The 18,246-nt window shown below is 42.6% G+C and overlaps 3 protein-coding genes and 1 long non-coding RNA gene across 7 annotated transcripts; 2 read left to right on the top strand and 2 right to left on the bottom strand.

Moving 5' to 3' along the window:
* Positions 1 to 116: 116 nt before the first annotated feature.
* Positions 117 to 4,117, top strand: LOC112272865 (sodium/calcium exchanger NCL2). Its single transcript, XM_024501030.3, has 10 exons — positions 117 to 477; positions 870 to 930; positions 1,033 to 1,548; positions 1,674 to 1,867; positions 2,028 to 2,178; positions 2,320 to 2,448; positions 2,596 to 2,940; positions 3,083 to 3,432; positions 3,560 to 3,623; positions 3,737 to 4,117. Exons 1-10 carry the CDS (start codon positions 302 to 304, stop codon positions 3,887 to 3,889), a joined length of 2,139 nt encoding a protein of 712 aa, XP_024356798.1. The 5' UTR covers positions 117 to 301; the 3' UTR covers positions 3,890 to 4,117.
* An 861-nt stretch (positions 4,118 to 4,978) lies between these two features.
* Positions 4,979 to 5,678, bottom strand: LOC149987384 (uncharacterized). Its single transcript, XR_016498611.1, has 2 exons — positions 5,466 to 5,678; positions 4,979 to 5,205 (listed from the first exon to the last, which is right to left on the bottom strand). It is a non-coding gene; the product is annotated as an uncharacterized LOC149987384 (long non-coding RNA).
* Positions 5,547 to 7,928, top strand: LOC112296091 (adenosylhomocysteinase). The gene is made up of 3 exons (XM_024548252.3): positions 5,547 to 6,231; positions 6,507 to 6,672; positions 6,807 to 7,928. The coding sequence occupies exons 1-3, from the start codon at positions 5,687 to 5,689 to the stop codon at positions 7,551 to 7,553; spliced, it is 1,458 nt and encodes a 485-aa protein (XP_024404020.2). The 5' UTR covers positions 5,547 to 5,686; the 3' UTR covers positions 7,554 to 7,928.
* Positions 7,929 to 8,236: 308 nt separating this feature from the next.
* LOC112296093 (chalcone synthase-like) lies at positions 8,237 to 13,439 on the bottom strand. 4 transcript variants are annotated; one of them, XM_090244759.1, is made up of 2 exons: positions 11,885 to 13,439; positions 8,237 to 9,803 (listed from the first exon to the last, which is right to left on the bottom strand). In XM_090244759.1, exon 2 carries the CDS (start codon positions 9,635 to 9,637, stop codon positions 8,771 to 8,773), a length of 867 nt encoding a protein of 288 aa, XP_090100885.1. In that variant the 5' UTR covers positions 9,638 to 9,803; positions 11,885 to 13,439; the 3' UTR covers positions 8,237 to 8,770. The 4 variants fall into 4 exon arrangements, 3 of the variants coding, with proteins under 3 accessions (XP_090100885.1, XP_090100884.1, XP_090100883.1); XM_090244758.1 differs by having other exon boundaries at positions 8,237 to 10,559; positions 12,082 to 12,168; XM_090244757.1 differs by lacking the exon at positions 11,885 to 13,439 and adding an exon at positions 11,320 to 11,660 and having other exon boundaries at positions 8,237 to 10,559.
* Between the last annotated feature and the right edge of the window lie 4,807 nt (positions 13,440 to 18,246).

Genomic DNA, 18,246 nt, shown 5'->3' with positions numbered 1-18,246 from the left:
GATGGAATCATTCATTCACTTTTCATTCAATGGATGAATAGTTTGACGACTCGGCCAGCGTGCTTTCGGCGAGGTTTTAGGCCAGAAGCAGGCAGATAGCGCAATGCCGTGAGCGTTTTGCCAAGCCTTCGATGAAGAATGCACACATCTTCTCACCCACGTGAAACTTACACCGAAATCGAGGAACTAGCTAACAATCTCTCCACTCTGCCCTCGCCCCCGCCCTCGCCCTCTCATTTCATCTCTCGCAAATATGCTGTTAGTAGTGAGGTAGCAGAGTGGAGAGAGTGTGAGATTGCCAATGCTGAATAGCATGGCACTGGGATTGCCAGCCGGAACGGAGACTTGGGTCGCCGATAGATCATTGCGCATGATTCAGATGCGACGTCCCTTGGAATTTCCGTGTACCCAATTGAGCGCTTGGAGGTCCAGGTCCAGCTTCCAGGGTGCGAGCGGAGGAGGTCATCCACAGAAGAGGTGAATTTCAATGTCGCCATCAACTGGGTGGTTTGGTGTTTTTGACTTAGAGCTCGGAATTTGAGCGGAGTGATCGTGGAAGTGGAAATGCAGCTGTTCGTTTGGGGGATGCTGGCATGGTTGATTGCAGGATGCTTTTTCACGTCGCAGTCGCAGATGTGGCAATGGGTTTCGTGCTTGCAATTTGTCTAATTTCGGGGTCCTCTTGGTAGAATTCTGATGGTGGAGTCTTGGAGAATTACGTGGGAACTAGAATTGGGTAAATAATTCACTGCTGATTGAGATGCCCAGAGAATAACTTAATTGACGAACCGAAAAAACTCGTTCGTTTGTCTTGGATTTGAGGAGATTCGCATTGAATGCAAAGTATGTCAACCAATTATTGTCTGCAGGTGTTCGTGGAGGGTTAGCAGCTGTGAGGCTTCTCCAGCTTCTACTTCTCTCAATGGCCAAGTACGTTATAAAATTATCATCGCATTTTCTGGTCACGATCCTCTACTACGATTGTTGTCAACAGCTCGAGTGCCTACTGACTTGATGGTCTGGTATGAACAGACCTACTGCAGGCGTGACCTCTCAACATTGCAGCCACAACTTCAGAATCCGGAGTTTAAAAATGTCGGTGAAGGAAGAGATGGTCACCCAGCGCCATCGTCCTGGATGAGGTCACTAGCCATTGCTCTAATCTCCTGTGCCGCGTCGCTTCAGCTGGCAGTTACAGACGTGCAAGCGCACCCGCAGCTCGACAGCATCCGAACTGAGATCCCCACGCAAACTTGGACGATAGCGTCAAATTCTAATGAGCTTTATCAAGTTGCCGAGAGCGGAGGCGTTTGCGAGGAGACTTATGGTGTCCTGCCATGCTCCACGAGCATTGGTGGCAACGTGTTCCTGATGCTAGCATATGGTTACCTGCTCTTCACAGCAGCCAAGTTGATTTCCGATGGCAGCGAGCTTCTGCTCGAGGTTATGAATCCTGGGCTGTTAGGAGGACTTTTGCTTCCCATCCTGGGAGCATTTCCAGACTCCATTCTCATTCTTGTTTCTGGCGTGGGTGGATCCGTCCAGCAGGTTACGTCTTGACCATTCCCTGTTTGATTATTGGATTTCGATCACAGCAAAGGTTGGATTGTCTGTGAAGGATATTATGTAGACGTGGAATCTATTGAAGGATTTCGAAGTATCGATATTTGCAGGCACAAGAGGAGGTGATGGTAGGGGTGGGAGTGCTGGCAGGGTCAAGCGTTATGCTCCTCACTATCGCATGGGCAGGATCGCTACTTGCGGGACGCTGCGATCTTGATGGTCCCAATGGAACGGCCACTGATCTTACCCTTACACGCCCGCTCGATCCATTTGGCACTGGTGTTACAACTGATGAGCAAACTCGGTATCCACAATCCTCTCACAGCTCTTGGTCACAATTGGCTGCTGCAGTCCAGGTCATGTGTACCTTGCCACGTTCTGTGACAGATCTTTCGCATCTAAGACTCGTTTCAGTTTCTCGCAGTGTTTTAGGGTTGACGGTCTCTGCTTGTGGCACATTTCAGGGTGGGAGCATGGATAATGATGGCGTCTACGCTTCCCTATTTGTTTGTGCAATTGCCGCTGTTGCCGAACCATTTGATAGACGGTCCGAAGGGAGCGCTTGAAGGCTGCATCGTTGCTAGCGCTGGTCTGTTGTTGTACAGTGCGTACCAAGTGAGTGTGCTCCGCTTTCCTGACATATGACAAATATTACAGGCACTTTTAAGTCGCTCTTGTGAGGACAAGGGTAGAATAATATTTTTGGTTGAGTGATTCTGAGCAAGTGGGCTGGGGTTGTCGGGATTCGGAGATCAGGTGGCATCACCATGGCTGCAACAGAAGCAGATTGAGGAGGCCCGGTTGCAGTATTTCCGCTCTCGAGCATTACAGCGTGTTGCATCGTATCCACTGATGTCTAGTTCCCGGTCCAAAATCCTGTCTCAGGTATGTTGAATAAATTTTTTTTTCAATGCTTTAAATACCGTAACAGATGCATTCTGTTCTTAATTACACAAGCACTTTTGTGGAGATTAGGAACTCATCTGGATGTGAGATTTTCAAGGAATTCCTTTGCCGTTTCCATCTGCACAGGATGAGAAGCATGGCCACTTGGTGGAGACTGTGAAGAACCTGTTCAGTTCCTTCGACCACAATAAAGATGGCAAAATTCAGCAGGAGGAACTGAGGGGGCTGATTGTCGGTATTGGACTTGAGGAGGCTGGCTTTGTGCCTGCAGAGGATCAAGTGGAGACATGGATGCGAGAGTTCGACCTCGACGTGGATGGCACAATTTCGGAGCACGAGTTTTTAACCGGCATCAAGAAGTGGTCTAAGCGAGTTGCTCAAGACAAATTGTCTCTTCAAGCTCAAAGGGCAAGTGCAGTGAGCATACGGGACTCTAATTTCTGGGCCGCAAAATCGGATGAGGCGAAAACAGTAAGCATCCACATCCTATGACAATCCCTCGTGTCGAACGGCGTGTGCGCTCTCATCCTTCCGATGCATTTGTCTCGAGCTACTGGATGGAGGAGATTTCGAAGTCCTTCAAACTCTCATCGCAATGCCATTGTATGAGCAGGTGTTGGAGCTTCTGGAGGCCGAGGTCGAACAATCCGATGAAGAATCAGGCGAAGGGGAAGGAGAGTCTGATGAGTTAGATCCTCCACAGATTTACAAAAAAGCTGCGCTTCTTATGCTCGCTGGAGCAGCAGTAGCCGCGACGTTTGCAGACCCAATGGTGGACACCATTGGCAACTTCTCAGCCGCTTCTAAGATCCCTCCCTTCTTTGTCGCCTTCGTCGTCACTCCCTTTGCCTCCAATGCCAGTGAGCTTGTGTCAAGCATCATCTTTGCCAAGAGGCGACGCAAACGGAACATATCCCTCACGTTTTCGCAAGTTTATGGCGCCATCACCATGAATAACACTCTGTAAGGCATCTGCTCTCTGCTTCTCTTCCTCTTCTCCACCCCATATTTTGGGTCCCTGAGTTTGTCAGCTCCAGATGTTTAAACCCATCTCTTTGATGCTCACTGTTACTCTTTTGGTGGTTCTCAGCTGCATGGCAATATTTTTAGCGCTTGTGTACATCCGTGGATTAACTTGGGACTTCTCAAGCGAGGTATGTGCAATGACTAACAACATTCTGGATCAAACAAATCATGTGAAACTAGCTGTATTTCGTGTGTTATACCGATGTGCAAAGCTCATGACATGGATGGAATTCTCTTGCAGGTGACTGTAATAGTGTTGTGTACATTTGCGGTGGGGATGATGGGGGGCACGAGGAGCACATTTCCCTCCTGGTTTGCTTTGCCGGTGCTGGCTTTGTACCCTTTGGCCATCGCCGGTGTTGCTGTTTTGGACAATGTTCTCGGTTGGCACTGATACTAGTTGTGTTTAGATTTTAGCCCTTGTTTAGATTCGCCCCCTTCGATGTGCAAACTTGTACCCACATCTGCCATGTGGGCGCCGACACTTCGTAAAGTTTTCCAGTTCCTTGGGAAAATTCATGCTAGCATTACTTGCTATGGTCTAAACTTAAGATCAATTCATCCAATGTTGCATTATTTATTGATTATTTAATTGATTCTAGACTGATTTTTCTGTTGAGAATTCAATGCAGCAAATGATAAGCCAATGTCAATTTTGCCTGTGTCAATTTTGAAATGAATGTCAACTTATGGATGATAAATGGACCAATGATTGAATATGGATGGGTTAAAGCATTGCTGAAAGGAGATAGGAGTAAATAGAAGGATCCGCATCAACAAGCCATCTCAAAAGAAACCATTTTTCGTATTTTTTGCTTGTAAATATTTTTTAAAGAAATTTTTGTTGTATATAGATATATAGTCTCTGAGATATGGATATATTTTTGTGATCATTTTTCCATTAAATAAATTATAAAAAAAAGAGGCAAGTTTACAACTTTGATTTGCAGGATAGTGTCAAAATCAATTACGTGTTGATATTTATGGAACAATAAAGTTTAGAGGGCAGTAAGACAAATCATTTGTTTCTATAGTTTTACAACAAGCAAAGACTGTGATTGCTAATCTAAAATTGCAAATATATATATATATATATATATATACACATATACGACCCCTAAAGTTAAATTGATTAGTGTGTGACATCTTCAGTCTTGTTTCTACAACAATTTGATTTTAGAAGCTATAATTTCCCACCATGCCAAAGTTTCTCACATACACACCTCCACAAAAAATAAATAATTTTGAATATATATATATATATATATATATATAGTTGACATTAATATATAATTGCAATAATAAAATACAATCTTTTAATTTTTTATTTTCAAAAAATAAACGTAAAAAATATTTATTAGGAAAAAATATATATATATATAATAAGAATTATGATTTAAAATCAAAACTAGTTATTTCTTGCAAAGGTGTGTATGTAAGGATGTGTATCACTAAAAAGGTCCACAAGATAAAGAAAGATGTCTACCGTACATGAGCTAGTTTATTACCAAAATTTGGAATTACATGATCTTTGGTCCAATATTATTCTATCCCAAGGTTCTACTATCCAGTAACTCTATACTTATTTAGCTAATTCTGCTCTGCCTACTGTGGTACATCTCCAATCTTTAAATATTACGCCTCTCTCACCTATACTCAAGAGGTGCCTCCATGTTTTGTACCAACATTCACAGTGATGCTCCTATCTTCCTGCTCAGTGAAACAACTGGCTTAACAAATGCTAAACATTACACACTGCCTAAATAAATAAAAACACACACACTGGAATCACAAGCAATACATTTATAGCAATAACCACTTCTCTGATGGATGTAATTCTTGATATTCATTTCATCTCGCAAACTCCATCCTTAAAGGTTCTCAAAGCACCCATGTAGGCACAATATATGATACTATATTTTAAAGATAACTTATGAAAGGTAATAATCTTAGACCAGATGAACACGTACCCAAGCATTCAACCAACTGTGTGAACGCATATGTGGGACTTTATAAGAAGTCCTCGAGGACCACCATTTGCTCCGTGCCCTCCTCTGTCTCTTGCTCCCTTTCGTTCTACCCATTTCTGCACGGTTGGGTTGCGGCATCCGCAGCAGCAGTTTCGTTGCCCTCTCTTCGGGTTGCGTTGAGGAAGGAGGTTGTGCTGTTGGTGCCTCGCCCATTTGCAGATATGGAGCTGTCCGTGGAGAAGACCGCCTCCGGGCGCGAGTACAAGGTGCGGGACATGTCCCAGGCCGACTTCGGGCGTCTGGAGCTGGATCTTGCGGAGGTTGAGATGCCCGGGCTCATGTCGTGTCGCACGGAGTTCGGAGCCGCGCAGCCATTCAAGGGCGCCAAGATCACGGGGTCCCTGCACATGACCATCCAGACTGCGGTGCTCATCGAGACATTGACGGCTCTGGGCGCGGAGGTGAGATGGTGCTCTTGCAACATCTTTTCTACCCAGGACCACGCTGCCGCCGCTATCGCACGCGACAGCGCGGCGGTGTTCGCATGGAAGGGGGAGACACTGCAGGAGTATTGGTGGTGCACGGAGAGGGCTTTGGACTGGGGTCCGGACGGAGGCCCAGATCTGATCGTGGATGACGGCGGTGACGCGACATTGTTGATTCACGAGGGTGTGAAGGCCGAGGATGTGTACGCGAAGGATGGCACGCTGCCCGACCCCGAGTCGACGACGAACGCCGAGTTCAAGATCGTGTTGACAATCTTGAGGTGAGCGAGGGATGGAATGGGATGTGGTGCGGTGGGGTGAGTGGTGGGGTTTTTTTATTTTATTATTTGTGGGTGGTTGTCGGGGGGTTTGCGAGGGGGTTTAGTGATGGTGGGGCGGGGCGTGGGCCGATATCTGGCATCGGCCCCGGCCGCGTTGAAGGAGTGGATGGTAGGCCGTGCGGGGTTTTGGTGGAGATGGGGGAGGAATCCGGGGGCGGTTGTCGTTGGTGGCGGCGGCGTTGGTTGTGCTGAGACGGTGGCTCCTGTTTGCGCAGGGACGGCATGAAGGAGAACCCCAACAAGTACCACAAGATGGCGGAAAGGTTGGTGGGTGTGTCGGAGGAGACGACGACGGGAGTGAAGCGGCTGTACCAGATGATGGACAACGGAAGCCTGTTGTTCCCTGCCATCAATGTGAACGACTCTGTGACGAAGAGCAAGGTAATGTGACCCGTGGGTGGCAGATTCCGTAAGTGTTGTTGTGGACGCGTGTGTGGGGGGTGGGGGGGCCGTGGAACGGTAGGAGGGAGGGGGAGTGTGTGGTGTCGGGTGCTGACGTTTGGGTCGCTGTGCAGTTCGACAATCTGTACGGTTGCCGGCACTCGCTGCCCGACGGGCTGATGAGGGCGACGGATGTGATGATCGCCGGGAAGGTTGCTGTGATCTTCGGTTACGGTGATGTCGGGAAGGGATGCGCGAGCGCCATGAAGGCCGCGGGAGCGCGTGTGATCGTGACGGAGATCGATCCCATCTGCGCTCTGCAGGCCCTCATGGAGGGGTACCAGGTGCTGAGGTTGGAGGACTGCGTGGAGTACGCCGACATCTTCTGCACGACGACGGGTAACAAGGACATCATCATGGTGAGCGACATGAGGAAGATGAAGAACAACGCCATCGTGTGCAACATTGGGCACTTCGACAACGAGATCGACATGGAGGGGCTGGAGACGTATCCCGGGGTGAAGAGGATTACCATCAAGCCGCAGACGGACAGGTGGGTGTTCCCGGACACCAAGAGGGGCGTGATCATCTTGGCGGAGGGGCGTCTGATGAACCTGGGATGCGCTACCGGCCACCCGAGCTTCGTGATGTCGTGCTCATTCACGAATCAGGTGATCGCGCAGCTGGAGCTGTGGAACGAGAAGAAGAGCGGCAAGTACGAGAAGAAGGTGTACGTGTTGCCGAAGCACTTGGACGAGAAGGTCGCTCTGTTGCATTTGGAGAAGCTGGGCGCCAGGCTGACGAAGTTGAGCGAGGATCAGGCCTCGTACATCAACGTGCCGGTGGGAGGTCCATACAAGCCCGCTCACTACCGTTACTGAAGGAGCCTTGCATTTGCAATCATGCTCGGTTGGGCAGTTTGTAGGTGACTTAATGGATGTAGTGGGGTCCCGGAATTTAATTATGATTATAGGTTTTTGGGGAATTCATAGTAGGACGACATTTGCAATTTGTCAACCAATTTTTTTGGATGTTGTAGATGAATATAGCACACTATAGAAATTGCAAATCATCTCGACAGTACCCTGTAGGGCATATTGATATCTCCAATTAACCAATCCGGAAAACCAGGGACGAGCGACCCGCTAGAGCTCTCAACAAACAAATCACTCACATTCGTTTCTGAACTCTATTCAGATTAGATATGACTTGATGTTGGCAAATATCCACGAATCTAAAAAATTTTATGTAGCAAATTCCGAGTAGGCAGCTTTTATTCTGTTTTTAGACAAAGTCAAGTGCATCCCTTAAGTGAAGATGAGGCCTCCTGTGTTGAGCACCTAAATGAAACATTGAACTATACGTACGATATAAACAAGAACGTTGCTAACAATTACTCATCGACTGTGACACCTGAGAGTGAACAAGAACCTACCTCAGCACACTACAACACGAGAAAATATGTAGTTACTAAGAAGATCTGCCAATCAAATTCTTTGTGAACCGAAGATGATATTGTCAGAGCAGGCAATATCGTAGCCAAGTTGGTGAACAGGTTATCCTGTACCGTAAATACCAATTCTTGATTGTATAATGAATAATGAGAATAGTACTCTCCACAGAATATGTTACAACATATGTTACGTTGTTTTCTCCTCTTCCAGCTCATTCAACACTAATTCCTTTTCGTTCAAAGCATTTGACATATCTTACGATATGCTACAAATTGGGGACAAGGGGAAGTAAAAAGGAGAGGTGAGGTGGAGAGAATCTAGGCGGAGTTGGCAGCGACGCGGAGCACAAGCACATCCAGTACCACTCCTGGTCCGAAACCAATGAGAAATCCGAACTTGCTGCCCTCGCCCATGGTGGACACACGCATCTCCACAGATCTACGCCGAATCTGATCCAATACAAACAACATTAAGGCGCTGGATGTGTTGCCAAACTCGAATAATATGTCCCTGTTCCCTTGCATCTTGTCCTTGGTCAGCTGCAACTTCGCCTCCACCTGATCGAGAATGGCTGAACCTCCGAGATGCACTGCTCAGAACATCTCGTTCCATGCGGGAGATCCCACTGGCTTCCTGGCCTCGTTCTAAAACCTCTCGATATTCTTGAAGATGAGCACGGGTTCATCCTTCATGAGGTGGAAGATGAGCCCTGCTTCGGTGAGATGTCCATCGATGGCGCCGCCACTCTCTGGTAAGATGGTCTCTCCAGCCCAGTGCACTTCGAACAATGGCTTCTCTACCTCAGGCTTGGGGTCGGATCCAACCACGTGCACGTCGGCGTCATCGCCGAACAGAGCTGAGCCCACAAGCCCGTCCAAGTGGTTCTCGCTCGGGGCTCGGTATGTGACTGCGGTCACCTCGCTCGCGACTGCCAGCACTCGACTGCTCTTGTTGTTTTCGGCTAGATCCTTGGCCACTCTGAGCACGGATGCACTGCCGGGACACCCGGTTTGGTACATCAAGACAAGCTTCACAGTGGGCTTCAGGCCTAGTAGCTTGGCCAGGGCGTGGTCGGCTCCAGTCATGTTGACACCCGAGGTGGTGGCGAAGACGATGTGGGTAATGTCGGACTTGCGGCCGCCGTATTCCTTGATGGCCTTCTGGACGGCCTCGGCGGCGAGTTTGGGGACCTGGACAACCACGATGTCGTGGCGGACGTTCAGGGTGGGCTCCATGTACGTGCAGATGCCTGGGTTGGCCTTGGGCATCCCCTCCATGAGGAACATGTGGCGCTTCGGGATGCCCAACTTGTCACAGATGCACCTGAATTTGGCCTTCAGGACTTCCTTCTCTCCGCAGTTGGTGATATTGAAGAAGAAGTCGGGGTACTTACTCTGCAGAAACTTTGCGGGAGGCACCGCAGTGCTGATGCCTAGCACGAAGGTTGGCCCTTCCGCGCGGGGCTGACCCCTGGGAAGCGCGGCCCTCGTAATATTCCCAGCAGAAGCCATTTGACAACCTCGGTTGATTTCTTCACTCTAGTTCTCAACCTGTGCTGCCAAACGTATTCCGGCTTTGTCTCTTTGCTAATTCTGCAACAAGAGAGGTTGTTCTACGCACTGATTCAGTTATGCTACCAGTTTTGATGCCATGATACCTTCTGAGGTTCTTTGTTCTCTGTTTGAATAGAGTAAATATGGTATTAGAGCAGGCTTCCTAGGACCAATAGAAAAGAGGTGAATCTCCTCTCAGTGATAGCATCACCACTCCTTCCCCTCTCTATCTTTTAATACCGTAAGTCATAGAGATCACAAGAAGGATAGCACATTTTGTTTCTATTTACTACTCTAGCATCAACACCTCTAACAATCAACTTGGCCATAGATACAATGGTGGATCCAGTAGTCACAAATCCGAGCGAATTGACAGAGTTAAGCTCCCACTTTGTAGGGTTACGCGCACAACCTGAGGCACCAGTCACCAGTCACCAACCATATCAAACAAGAGACTGTTCAATTCCAGAACAGTATCACCTGGAGGGGCCGGACAACTACGAGATCAGGGCATATAGAATGAAGAACATGCTTCAACGCGATGGCCTCTACCAATATTGTACAAATCCTCCATTAATAGTAATGACCGCCTCAGAGCAGCTTGGGAGGTCAAGCGCCCTCACAACCATCAACAACGATGCAGAAAACGCTGGTCTACAACTTATGAAGAGGTACAAAGAAGTACATCTCTGTTAGACAAAAATCAAAGGTGCGAAGCATACAACGGCTCTCGTACACATTTCTCAATTGGAAATTAACAATGTAGATTTTAGCAATTCCAAAATAAAGTGGTCCTCGGAATTTGGCGCATTTAACCACATCATAGGAAATCACAACGCCTTCTCTTCCGTGCGTCCTTCTACTGGTCATAGAGTCCGATCTGCAGGAGGCCACAGTCATCCACTAACAGCAATCGGCAATGTATCCATGATAAATCTAGCTACTGAAATAAAATCCTTAGAAAACGTTCTCTTTTTGCCCAGCATTGTAAAGAATCTAATCTCCGTTGCCTATGTAGCTGATAAAGATATGAGTCTCAAACTCGTCGCCAAAGGGTGCTTTATTTGCCGACGGCAAGATCACTTCCTAGTCGCATATGCCAAACGCAACTGTGACAATGCGTTGTACCAGCTTAATCTCTCTACAATAGTTGATAACAGATTGCATCAACGTCATCACAACATTACCGACCCCATCAAAGTTCTCAATTGCTGTCCTAAATCTAACATAGCAACCACATGGCATTCTCGCCTCGGATATTATCACTCAAGGGGCTCAACAAGTATGATTCAATATCAAACCGTTCTTGGACTCCTCACTTTTTCAGGTCCTTTGAGCCCCTGTAAGACCTGTCTCGACAAACAAAATAGAAAACAAAAATTTGAAACTAGCTCAGTATTGCGTCTCTCGGATTCTTGAAATTATCTACTCAGACGTCTGTGGCCCTTTTCTTGTCCAATCAATCGGTGGCGTATCTTACTTTGTGACTTTCATAGACGACTACTCCAAAAAAACTCTGGACTTATTTCATGCCCCACAAGAGCGATACTTTTCAGAAGTTCCAAGAATTCAAAGCAGAGGTCGAAAACTCATCTGGACAACACATTCACACTCTCCGCTCCGACAATGGAGGGGAATACCTATCAAAATTCTTCACCAGCTTCTTATCAGCAGCCGGTATTACTCGTGAACTCACGTAGCCTTATATCCCACATTCGAATGGCGTTGCCGAATGCTAGAATCAATCTTTGCAGGACATCGTTTGATGTCTACTGCTTAATAAGAAACTACCGGCTCATCTCTGGGGTGAGAATGTTTGAGCTGCCACCCTCATCCTCAACGTACGCCCATCTAAATCTAGCTCGGATAGAAGCTCCAACAAGATCTTCAACGGAATCAAATCCATTGTGGCTCATTTCTGCGTTTTTGGATCCGCTACATACATTCATCATCCGCAAGCACTCCGATCGAAACTTGACCCCAAATCTCGACTCTGCATCTTGTTGAGCTATAAGACGTAGGTAAAAGGCTGGCGCTTTTATGATCTATCTACTAATAAGGTTCTAATCTCGGCTGATGTCCAGATACTCAAAGATGAATCCACGCATCTTCCTCCAGAAAAATCGGATACACCACCAATTATAGAAGGACCCACCCTTTCAAATTTCTCATCAGACAAACCCAACAATCCAAACATCGGCCTACCTGCGACGACTCTTTTGGGTGCATCGCAACTCTTATCCAACACTCCATCTACACCTCGAGCACCCGATGACGCTAAGCCACTTCTTCTGGCACACCCACAAGATATTATGCCCACACCACCACAGATATTATCCCCTATTTAAGACAATCAGATTCCGCCTTCCCGTCCCCTCATCCTCGAAATCCAACCTCCTCACCTGCATCGACAAAGCAGGGTGTCTCCGCCGCGTCTACGCTTGCGGTTCCACCATCCCCTCCTCACCCCCACAACCACAATCGCCGACCTCCTGCCCAATTTGATGACTTTTGCACTTCCCCCAAGTCATTTGCATGCATCATGGAAAGCAAGGCGATTTTTTTTTGGGAGGCCTCCCCCATTCCTCACGGGCAACGCGCCATGGCTTCAGAACTTCAATCCATACACAATAACCACACATGGTCCCTTGTTTCACTGCCTCCAGGTAAACGATCGATAACAGCGCGATGGATTTTTAAACTGAAACAAGGACTTAATGGTTCTCTGGTGCGGTATAAGGTGTGTCTCGTCGCTTGGGATTTTCAGCAGAAACATGGAATCGACTACCAAGAGATCTTTGCCTCGGTGGTCCCCTGGAAGACTATCAAAACTGTAGCTGCTATTGCTTCACATATTCGCTGGCCGATCCATTAGCTCGATGTACATACCGCTTTTTTAAACGGTCACCTCGATGAGGAGGTCTATCTTCAACAACCTCCCGGATACATACTTCGTGGCCACAAACACACGGTCTACCGTCTACACCGATCGCTGTACGGTTTGAAGCAGAGTCCCCCTACATGGTACTCCCGCATGGACAACTACCTTCAAAGCAAGAGAATGCTTCGTTTGGAGGCCGACCTGAACGCATACTACCGCCATGACTCCAGCGATACTGTCATCCTCTTGTTATATGTGGATGACGTAAAAGTCACCGGAACGTCTTTCTCTCTCATTTCCGAGCTAAAACAACAATAGCATCACGAATTTGCCATGACCACTCTTGGCCCCATTCGGCGTTTTTTGGGAGTTGAGTACTCCACCATTGTCGATGGTCTCCTTCTCCATCAAACAAGCTACGCTTATGATATGCTTACACAATTCCAAATGGAAGCGTCTCATTTGTCCTACATTTTGATTAATGAAGGCACCAAACTACACAAGAACAAAGGCACCCGACCTTGTGACACTCTGTTATACGGAGCCCTAATCGGACAACTGCATTGGCTCACCAAAACGCGATCAGATTTTGCTTTTGCCGTCGGACTGTGCAGTCGGTACACTAACGCACCCTAGCAAGCTTATTTTCAAGCCGCGCGCCGCATCTTGCAATACGTCCGCCGTTACCCATTGCTCGGCAACTTCTACAAAACGGGGAGGAAAATTATCTCACAGTGTTCTACGACGCAGACTTTGCACAAGACCCGAACGATTGCATATCCACATCCGCCTGCTTCTTCTACCTCGAAAGCTCATTGATATCCTGGAACTCCCGCAAACAAACATCCACGGCGCGCTTATTGTGCGAGTCGGAATACCGAGCACTGGCCAATTATACTTGTGAAGCCATATGGTTATGACAACTGTTAAACAGATTTCAGATTCAATGTACCGACCCAACCATCTTAGGATGTGATAACCAAAGTGGAATCAAAATTACACACAATCTGATATTCCATGATAAAACCAAACATTTTGAAATCGATTGGCGTTTTATTAGATAGAAAATAGAATGATGTCCTTCCAAAATAATTTTTGCTTGGTTGAATGAAGTTGCATTTATGATTTGTTTCACTCATTTCAATGATATTACTGTTCCATGTTTTAAGAATAGATAACTTATTTGAAATTTAGCTATTGGACTATCAGATTTATATCTTGCATCATAATATCCAACCAATTTTGGATTTGTAGATCATGTATAGTATATTCTCAAGTCTTCAATGCCTTTTAAATAATGTAATAAATATTTGATGCCATTCTAATACTGTAGTATTTGACATATAATGTGTCTTGCAAGAACACTAACTGCAAATACAATATTTGATCTTGTAGATGTGGCTAAATATGAAAGTGCTCCAACTGTTGTTGTGTTATGGTTTGGTTACCATGTAAAAATAATGTGTATATATATTTAATACACAATATATTAGACAACATAGTGAGAACCATGTTAGTAGATTTTTGTTGGTTATAGGATGTGGATAGATTACTATCCTGAAAAGAGGTTGTTTAAAAGGACTTCTATTAGAATTTATATAACTTTATTTTTTTTTATAGTCATTTTTGAACTTGGTTTTATTGGTAATAACTTTTATACATTTAGAGTCACCTTTGTTAGAAATTGGTGATCCTTAAAGTCTTATTTTGTTTCTTTTAATTGATGTTTATGACATATATTATGTAGAATTTATAAGAAAAAAGATTGGAGAGGGGTTTTGGTAGCAAAAAGAGAAGTTAGGACATTCGTATGGATGAATACAAATAGATGATGAAAATCTCCATTCCTATTAGCTAAAAATCATGCCCAATGAGCTTCAAGGAGGCTGTCCGAGGTCTTATTAGAGAGTAGGGTTATTCTTTCAAGGTAATTCGAGCTTTGGAGGCTAAAATCAGCAAGTTTAGATTTTTGGTTATGGTTTTGGTGCAAATTTTGTGTAATTTGGAGTTTATATGAAAGAAATATGGGCGCTCAAAGTTAAGGTGTTGATTTTGTACCTAATGTCATTCTTTTGAACATAACATGCATGTACATAAAGCAATAAAGGATCAACGATTAGGATTGGAAATAACATTTTTTTGACTACACTTTTGATATACTATTTGATGGATTTCAAGTTGGAATAAAGGAGATATTGGAAGTTGAAGTCAGCGCTTCAAATCTAAGGGTAGTAATTGACTCGATTAACTAGTGGTTGTGTTTTGAGCTATATTGTGAGGAATTTGGCAAGATTTTGGCTCAAAATTTTCTAGATTGTATGTAATCATGTTAGTAGACTTTATGTACAAATTTTGTGGCATTTGGAGTTTTGATTTTTGAGATATAAGAAAAATAGTTTTTTCGTGCTTATAGATTAGGATTTAGAGTGCCTTCTAGGGTTTTTAAGATGCCAAATGATCAGTAATAGATTTATTGTTCACTTTTTTTCGTGATAAATATTAAAGATAAAATCTATGTAATATAAAAATTTGAAAAAAATTGAATGGTTGGATCAAGAAATATGAATTTCCAAAATTCAAGGTAAAAATATCTTTTGAAGGAAGAAAATGTTTTGAAGGATTTTATTATAATTTGAGCTTTTGTGTAAAATAAAAGGGTATTTGGGAGCTAAGACATCATATATAAGCCAAAGGTAAACTCTCTACAACTAAATATCAATCATATTGAATCTCTACAAGATTTATTTAATATACATTAGTTGGTAGAAGAAAATGCTAGCATTTGTGAGATGCTTAATTTGAAGATCAATACATAAAGTTATTTTTCTTAGCATTTTCATCTCAAATTCATGGATAAGTAGGTTAGTAGCTGCAATGTATGTGGATTTAGTACCCACTATGTTAAGATTATCAATATATATATATATATATATATATATATAGTGATGATTAAAAAATCAATTTTATCTTGTTTAATAAACAAATAAGGAATTAGTGGATTACTTACAAACTTATTTGTTATTAAATAATCTCAAAGACATTGATACTACATATGCCTAGATTATTTTATATTATATAGGACCTTGTATAATTTAATACCACAATATCATCTAACAGTATGTGCATTTAGAATTCTTATTTCTAAATTAAATAGAACTTTCATATAAATATCTACATCAAGGGGATCATATAGATATTCAATTATCGTATCCATGACATGCATCTCAAAAGTGGCATAGATTGCCATTCTAATAATATACTAGAATGTAATTGAATCCATGATCAAAAAATATGTAGATTCATAATCGATGCCAAATCATTGGATAAATCCTTGGACAATAAGACGAGCTTTATAGTGAGTTATTTGATCCTTAGCATCTCACTTGTATAATAATACTATCTTATATTCCATAGGATAAGATATAAGAGTGTTCTTAATTAGACCAAAGACTTTCTTTTTATGCAAAGAGGTATACTCCTCATCAATGGCATTTTTCTATTTTAATCAATTAGAGAAATTCATTGCTTCTTAGATGGTTTGAAGTTCAAGATCCTCTTTCTTGTAAAAAAAAACTTCTGCAATCATGCATGTAAATGATTCATCTATTGTAATAGATTGTCTATTCGAAATATTATTTATAATATAATATAGAATAGATAATTTTGTACTCAATTTAATTTTATTCTTTCTAATATCAAGATTTTCTATTGTATGAGGTGAAGATATAATTTGCATGGATATATCATCATTAATTGTTGGTCTCTTAGGTTTAATAAGAATTTCTATAGAAATAATATCTAAATTAGTGCATGTTATAGTCTACTTTTTATGTGATTGCTTATTTGGTTCACAAGTCCTTTTAGTTTTTGATGTTATAACTTGAGGCATACTAATTAGTAGTATTACAATATGGGCAAGTACATTCTAAGCCTCATTAATGGAAACTCTTATAATCCAAGGTACATTATTGAAGCTATTGGATGTTTCATCTAAGATTCATTTTAGATTCAAAATCTTAGTAACTTTAATTTCAGCTAAAGATGTTTTAGGATCAAGATCTATTGTAAATATTTCTGGTGCTCCAAATATAAGTACTATATATCTTTGTTGATTAGATACTCTTTTTTAAAGAGATAGAAATACATTATCTTCAAAATGATAATTTTAAAAATGTGCACATAATAATGTGTTAGTTGATAGATTAACAATACAAATAATGTTTGGTGAATCAAAACTAAGATGTATGCCCTCTTGTCGATAAGCTCTAATGGTACGCTATTGAGATTCTAGTATTAGAATTCAAGCATGGCAATCAAATACTTGTAGATGAGATACATTAGAAATACAACCTGAAATAAGCACTTATGTTGTAATATTTTCCAAAGAAGAAAGATGGAGGTGTATTAATATTGTAGCATGCAAAACTGCATGACTCTACATAAATGCATGTAAATTTGCCTTGAGAAGGAATGGTCAAGTAATAAGTTGTATATGCTTTATAAATGATTGTGCAACACTATATTGAACTTGTTCATGTGGAATACAATATGTCAACTCAATCCTTCTTGTAATATAATAGTCTTTAAAAGATTTTGATGCAAATTCTTTTGCATTGTCCATGTATAATGTTTTGATAGGATAATTAAGAAAATGTGTTCAAAAACAAATAAGTATGAATATAAGATTGGCAAACAACATGTTTTGAATTAATAATAATAAGATATGTGATTGTTTGTATGATGCAATAATAAAAACTAAAAAATAACAAAATAGTTTAGATATTGGATTTTCTCATTTTGAAGGATTTTACAAGAATTCCTAAGATCCTTATAAGTAAAAACTTTCATAAAAATTACAATTGAGCATGGATTGAGACATGCAAGTAATTGGTTTTCACTTTAAAAGATGTCTTAAAGACAATGGTAAAGTTATATTTACCAAAAGGTGCTTTCTTGACCACTTACAAGAGCCATTAGTCTTAGAAACGAAATTGGCTCTTAGATGAATGAAGGCCATAGATCTATATTAGGGATCTTAGAGATGAAGGGTGGAGATGTGGCCCCCCTTCCACAACTCACCACTCAATTGTATAAGAGTGGCTTGGTTACCCAAGCCTTCTTTATCTCCTCTTTTGATGAAGGACAAAGCCATGCCAAATTTTGACTTTAAATCCTAATCTTAATTTTGTTTTTTATTTTTAATTTCATTGTGAACTTATGGTTGTGTGTGCATGGATCTTGAGTGGTGAATGATGGTCATTGGATTTTAAGACGTAGATAATTGTAGTAGACAACTCCCTCGACCTCCCAAATACCTCAAGGGTTTAAGAGCCTCGGATTTCCCTCAATTAGTCATTCAATTTTTTGAGTTTTGAAGTGATTTTTTTTTTACTATAGCTTTTAGTACTAGCTTTCCAAAAAAAATAAGAATTTCTTGATTTAAAGTAAGGGTAAAATTTTGGTAGAAGTTTGAAAGCACAAGAGTTGGCTGCCTTAGCAATTTAGATCATCTATCTTTGAAAAGGTATTTCTTAGTGCTTTTTAATATTATGATTGTATAATTTTAAAAAATAAGTGCATCTTCAAGCTGAAATTCTAATGGCATAAAGTTTACTGAATTTAAGGAAGAATTCACTTTTTAGTTAATTTTCAAGTGGAGGGAGGTTGCCTACCATAGTAGTCTTAG

Source organism: Physcomitrium patens, chromosome 19, assembly GCF_059467195.1.
Source record: "Physcomitrium patens ecotype Gransden chromosome 19, ASM5946719v1, whole genome shotgun sequence".
Lineage (NCBI taxonomy): Eukaryota > Viridiplantae > Streptophyta > Bryopsida > Funariales > Funariaceae > Physcomitrium > Physcomitrium patens.
The sequence above is the reverse complement of the archived record's forward strand: the minus strand, read 5'-3'. Positions and strand labels throughout refer to the sequence as shown.

Excerpts from the sequence above, each read along its gene's own strand:
- LOC112272865 (XM_024501030.3), top strand. The coding sequence starts at position 302 with ATGCTGAATAGCATGGCACTGGGATTGCCAGCCGGAACGGAGACTTGG. Across the intron at positions 478-869 it reads GGAGGTCATCCACAGAAGAG|GTGTTCGTGGAGGGTTAGCA; the intron begins GTGAATTTCAAT and ends TATTGTCTGCAG. Across the intron at positions 2,941-3,082 it reads AATCGGATGAGGCGAAAACA|GTGTTGGAGCTTCTGGAGGC; the intron begins GTAAGCATCCAC and ends TTGTATGAGCAG.
- LOC112296091 (XM_024548252.3), top strand. The coding sequence starts at position 5,687 with ATGGAGCTGTCCGTGGAGAAGACCGCCTCCGGGCGCGAGTACAAGGTG. Across the intron at positions 6,232-6,506 it reads ATCGTGTTGACAATCTTGAG|GGACGGCATGAAGGAGAACC; the intron begins GTGAGCGAGGGA and ends CTGTTTGCGCAG. Across the intron at positions 6,673-6,806 it reads ACTCTGTGACGAAGAGCAAG|TTCGACAATCTGTACGGTTG; the intron begins GTAATGTGACCC and ends GTCGCTGTGCAG.
- LOC112296093 (XM_090244759.1), bottom strand. The coding sequence starts at position 9,637 with ATGGCTTCTGCTGGGAATATTACGAGGGCCGCGCTTCCCAGGGGTCAG.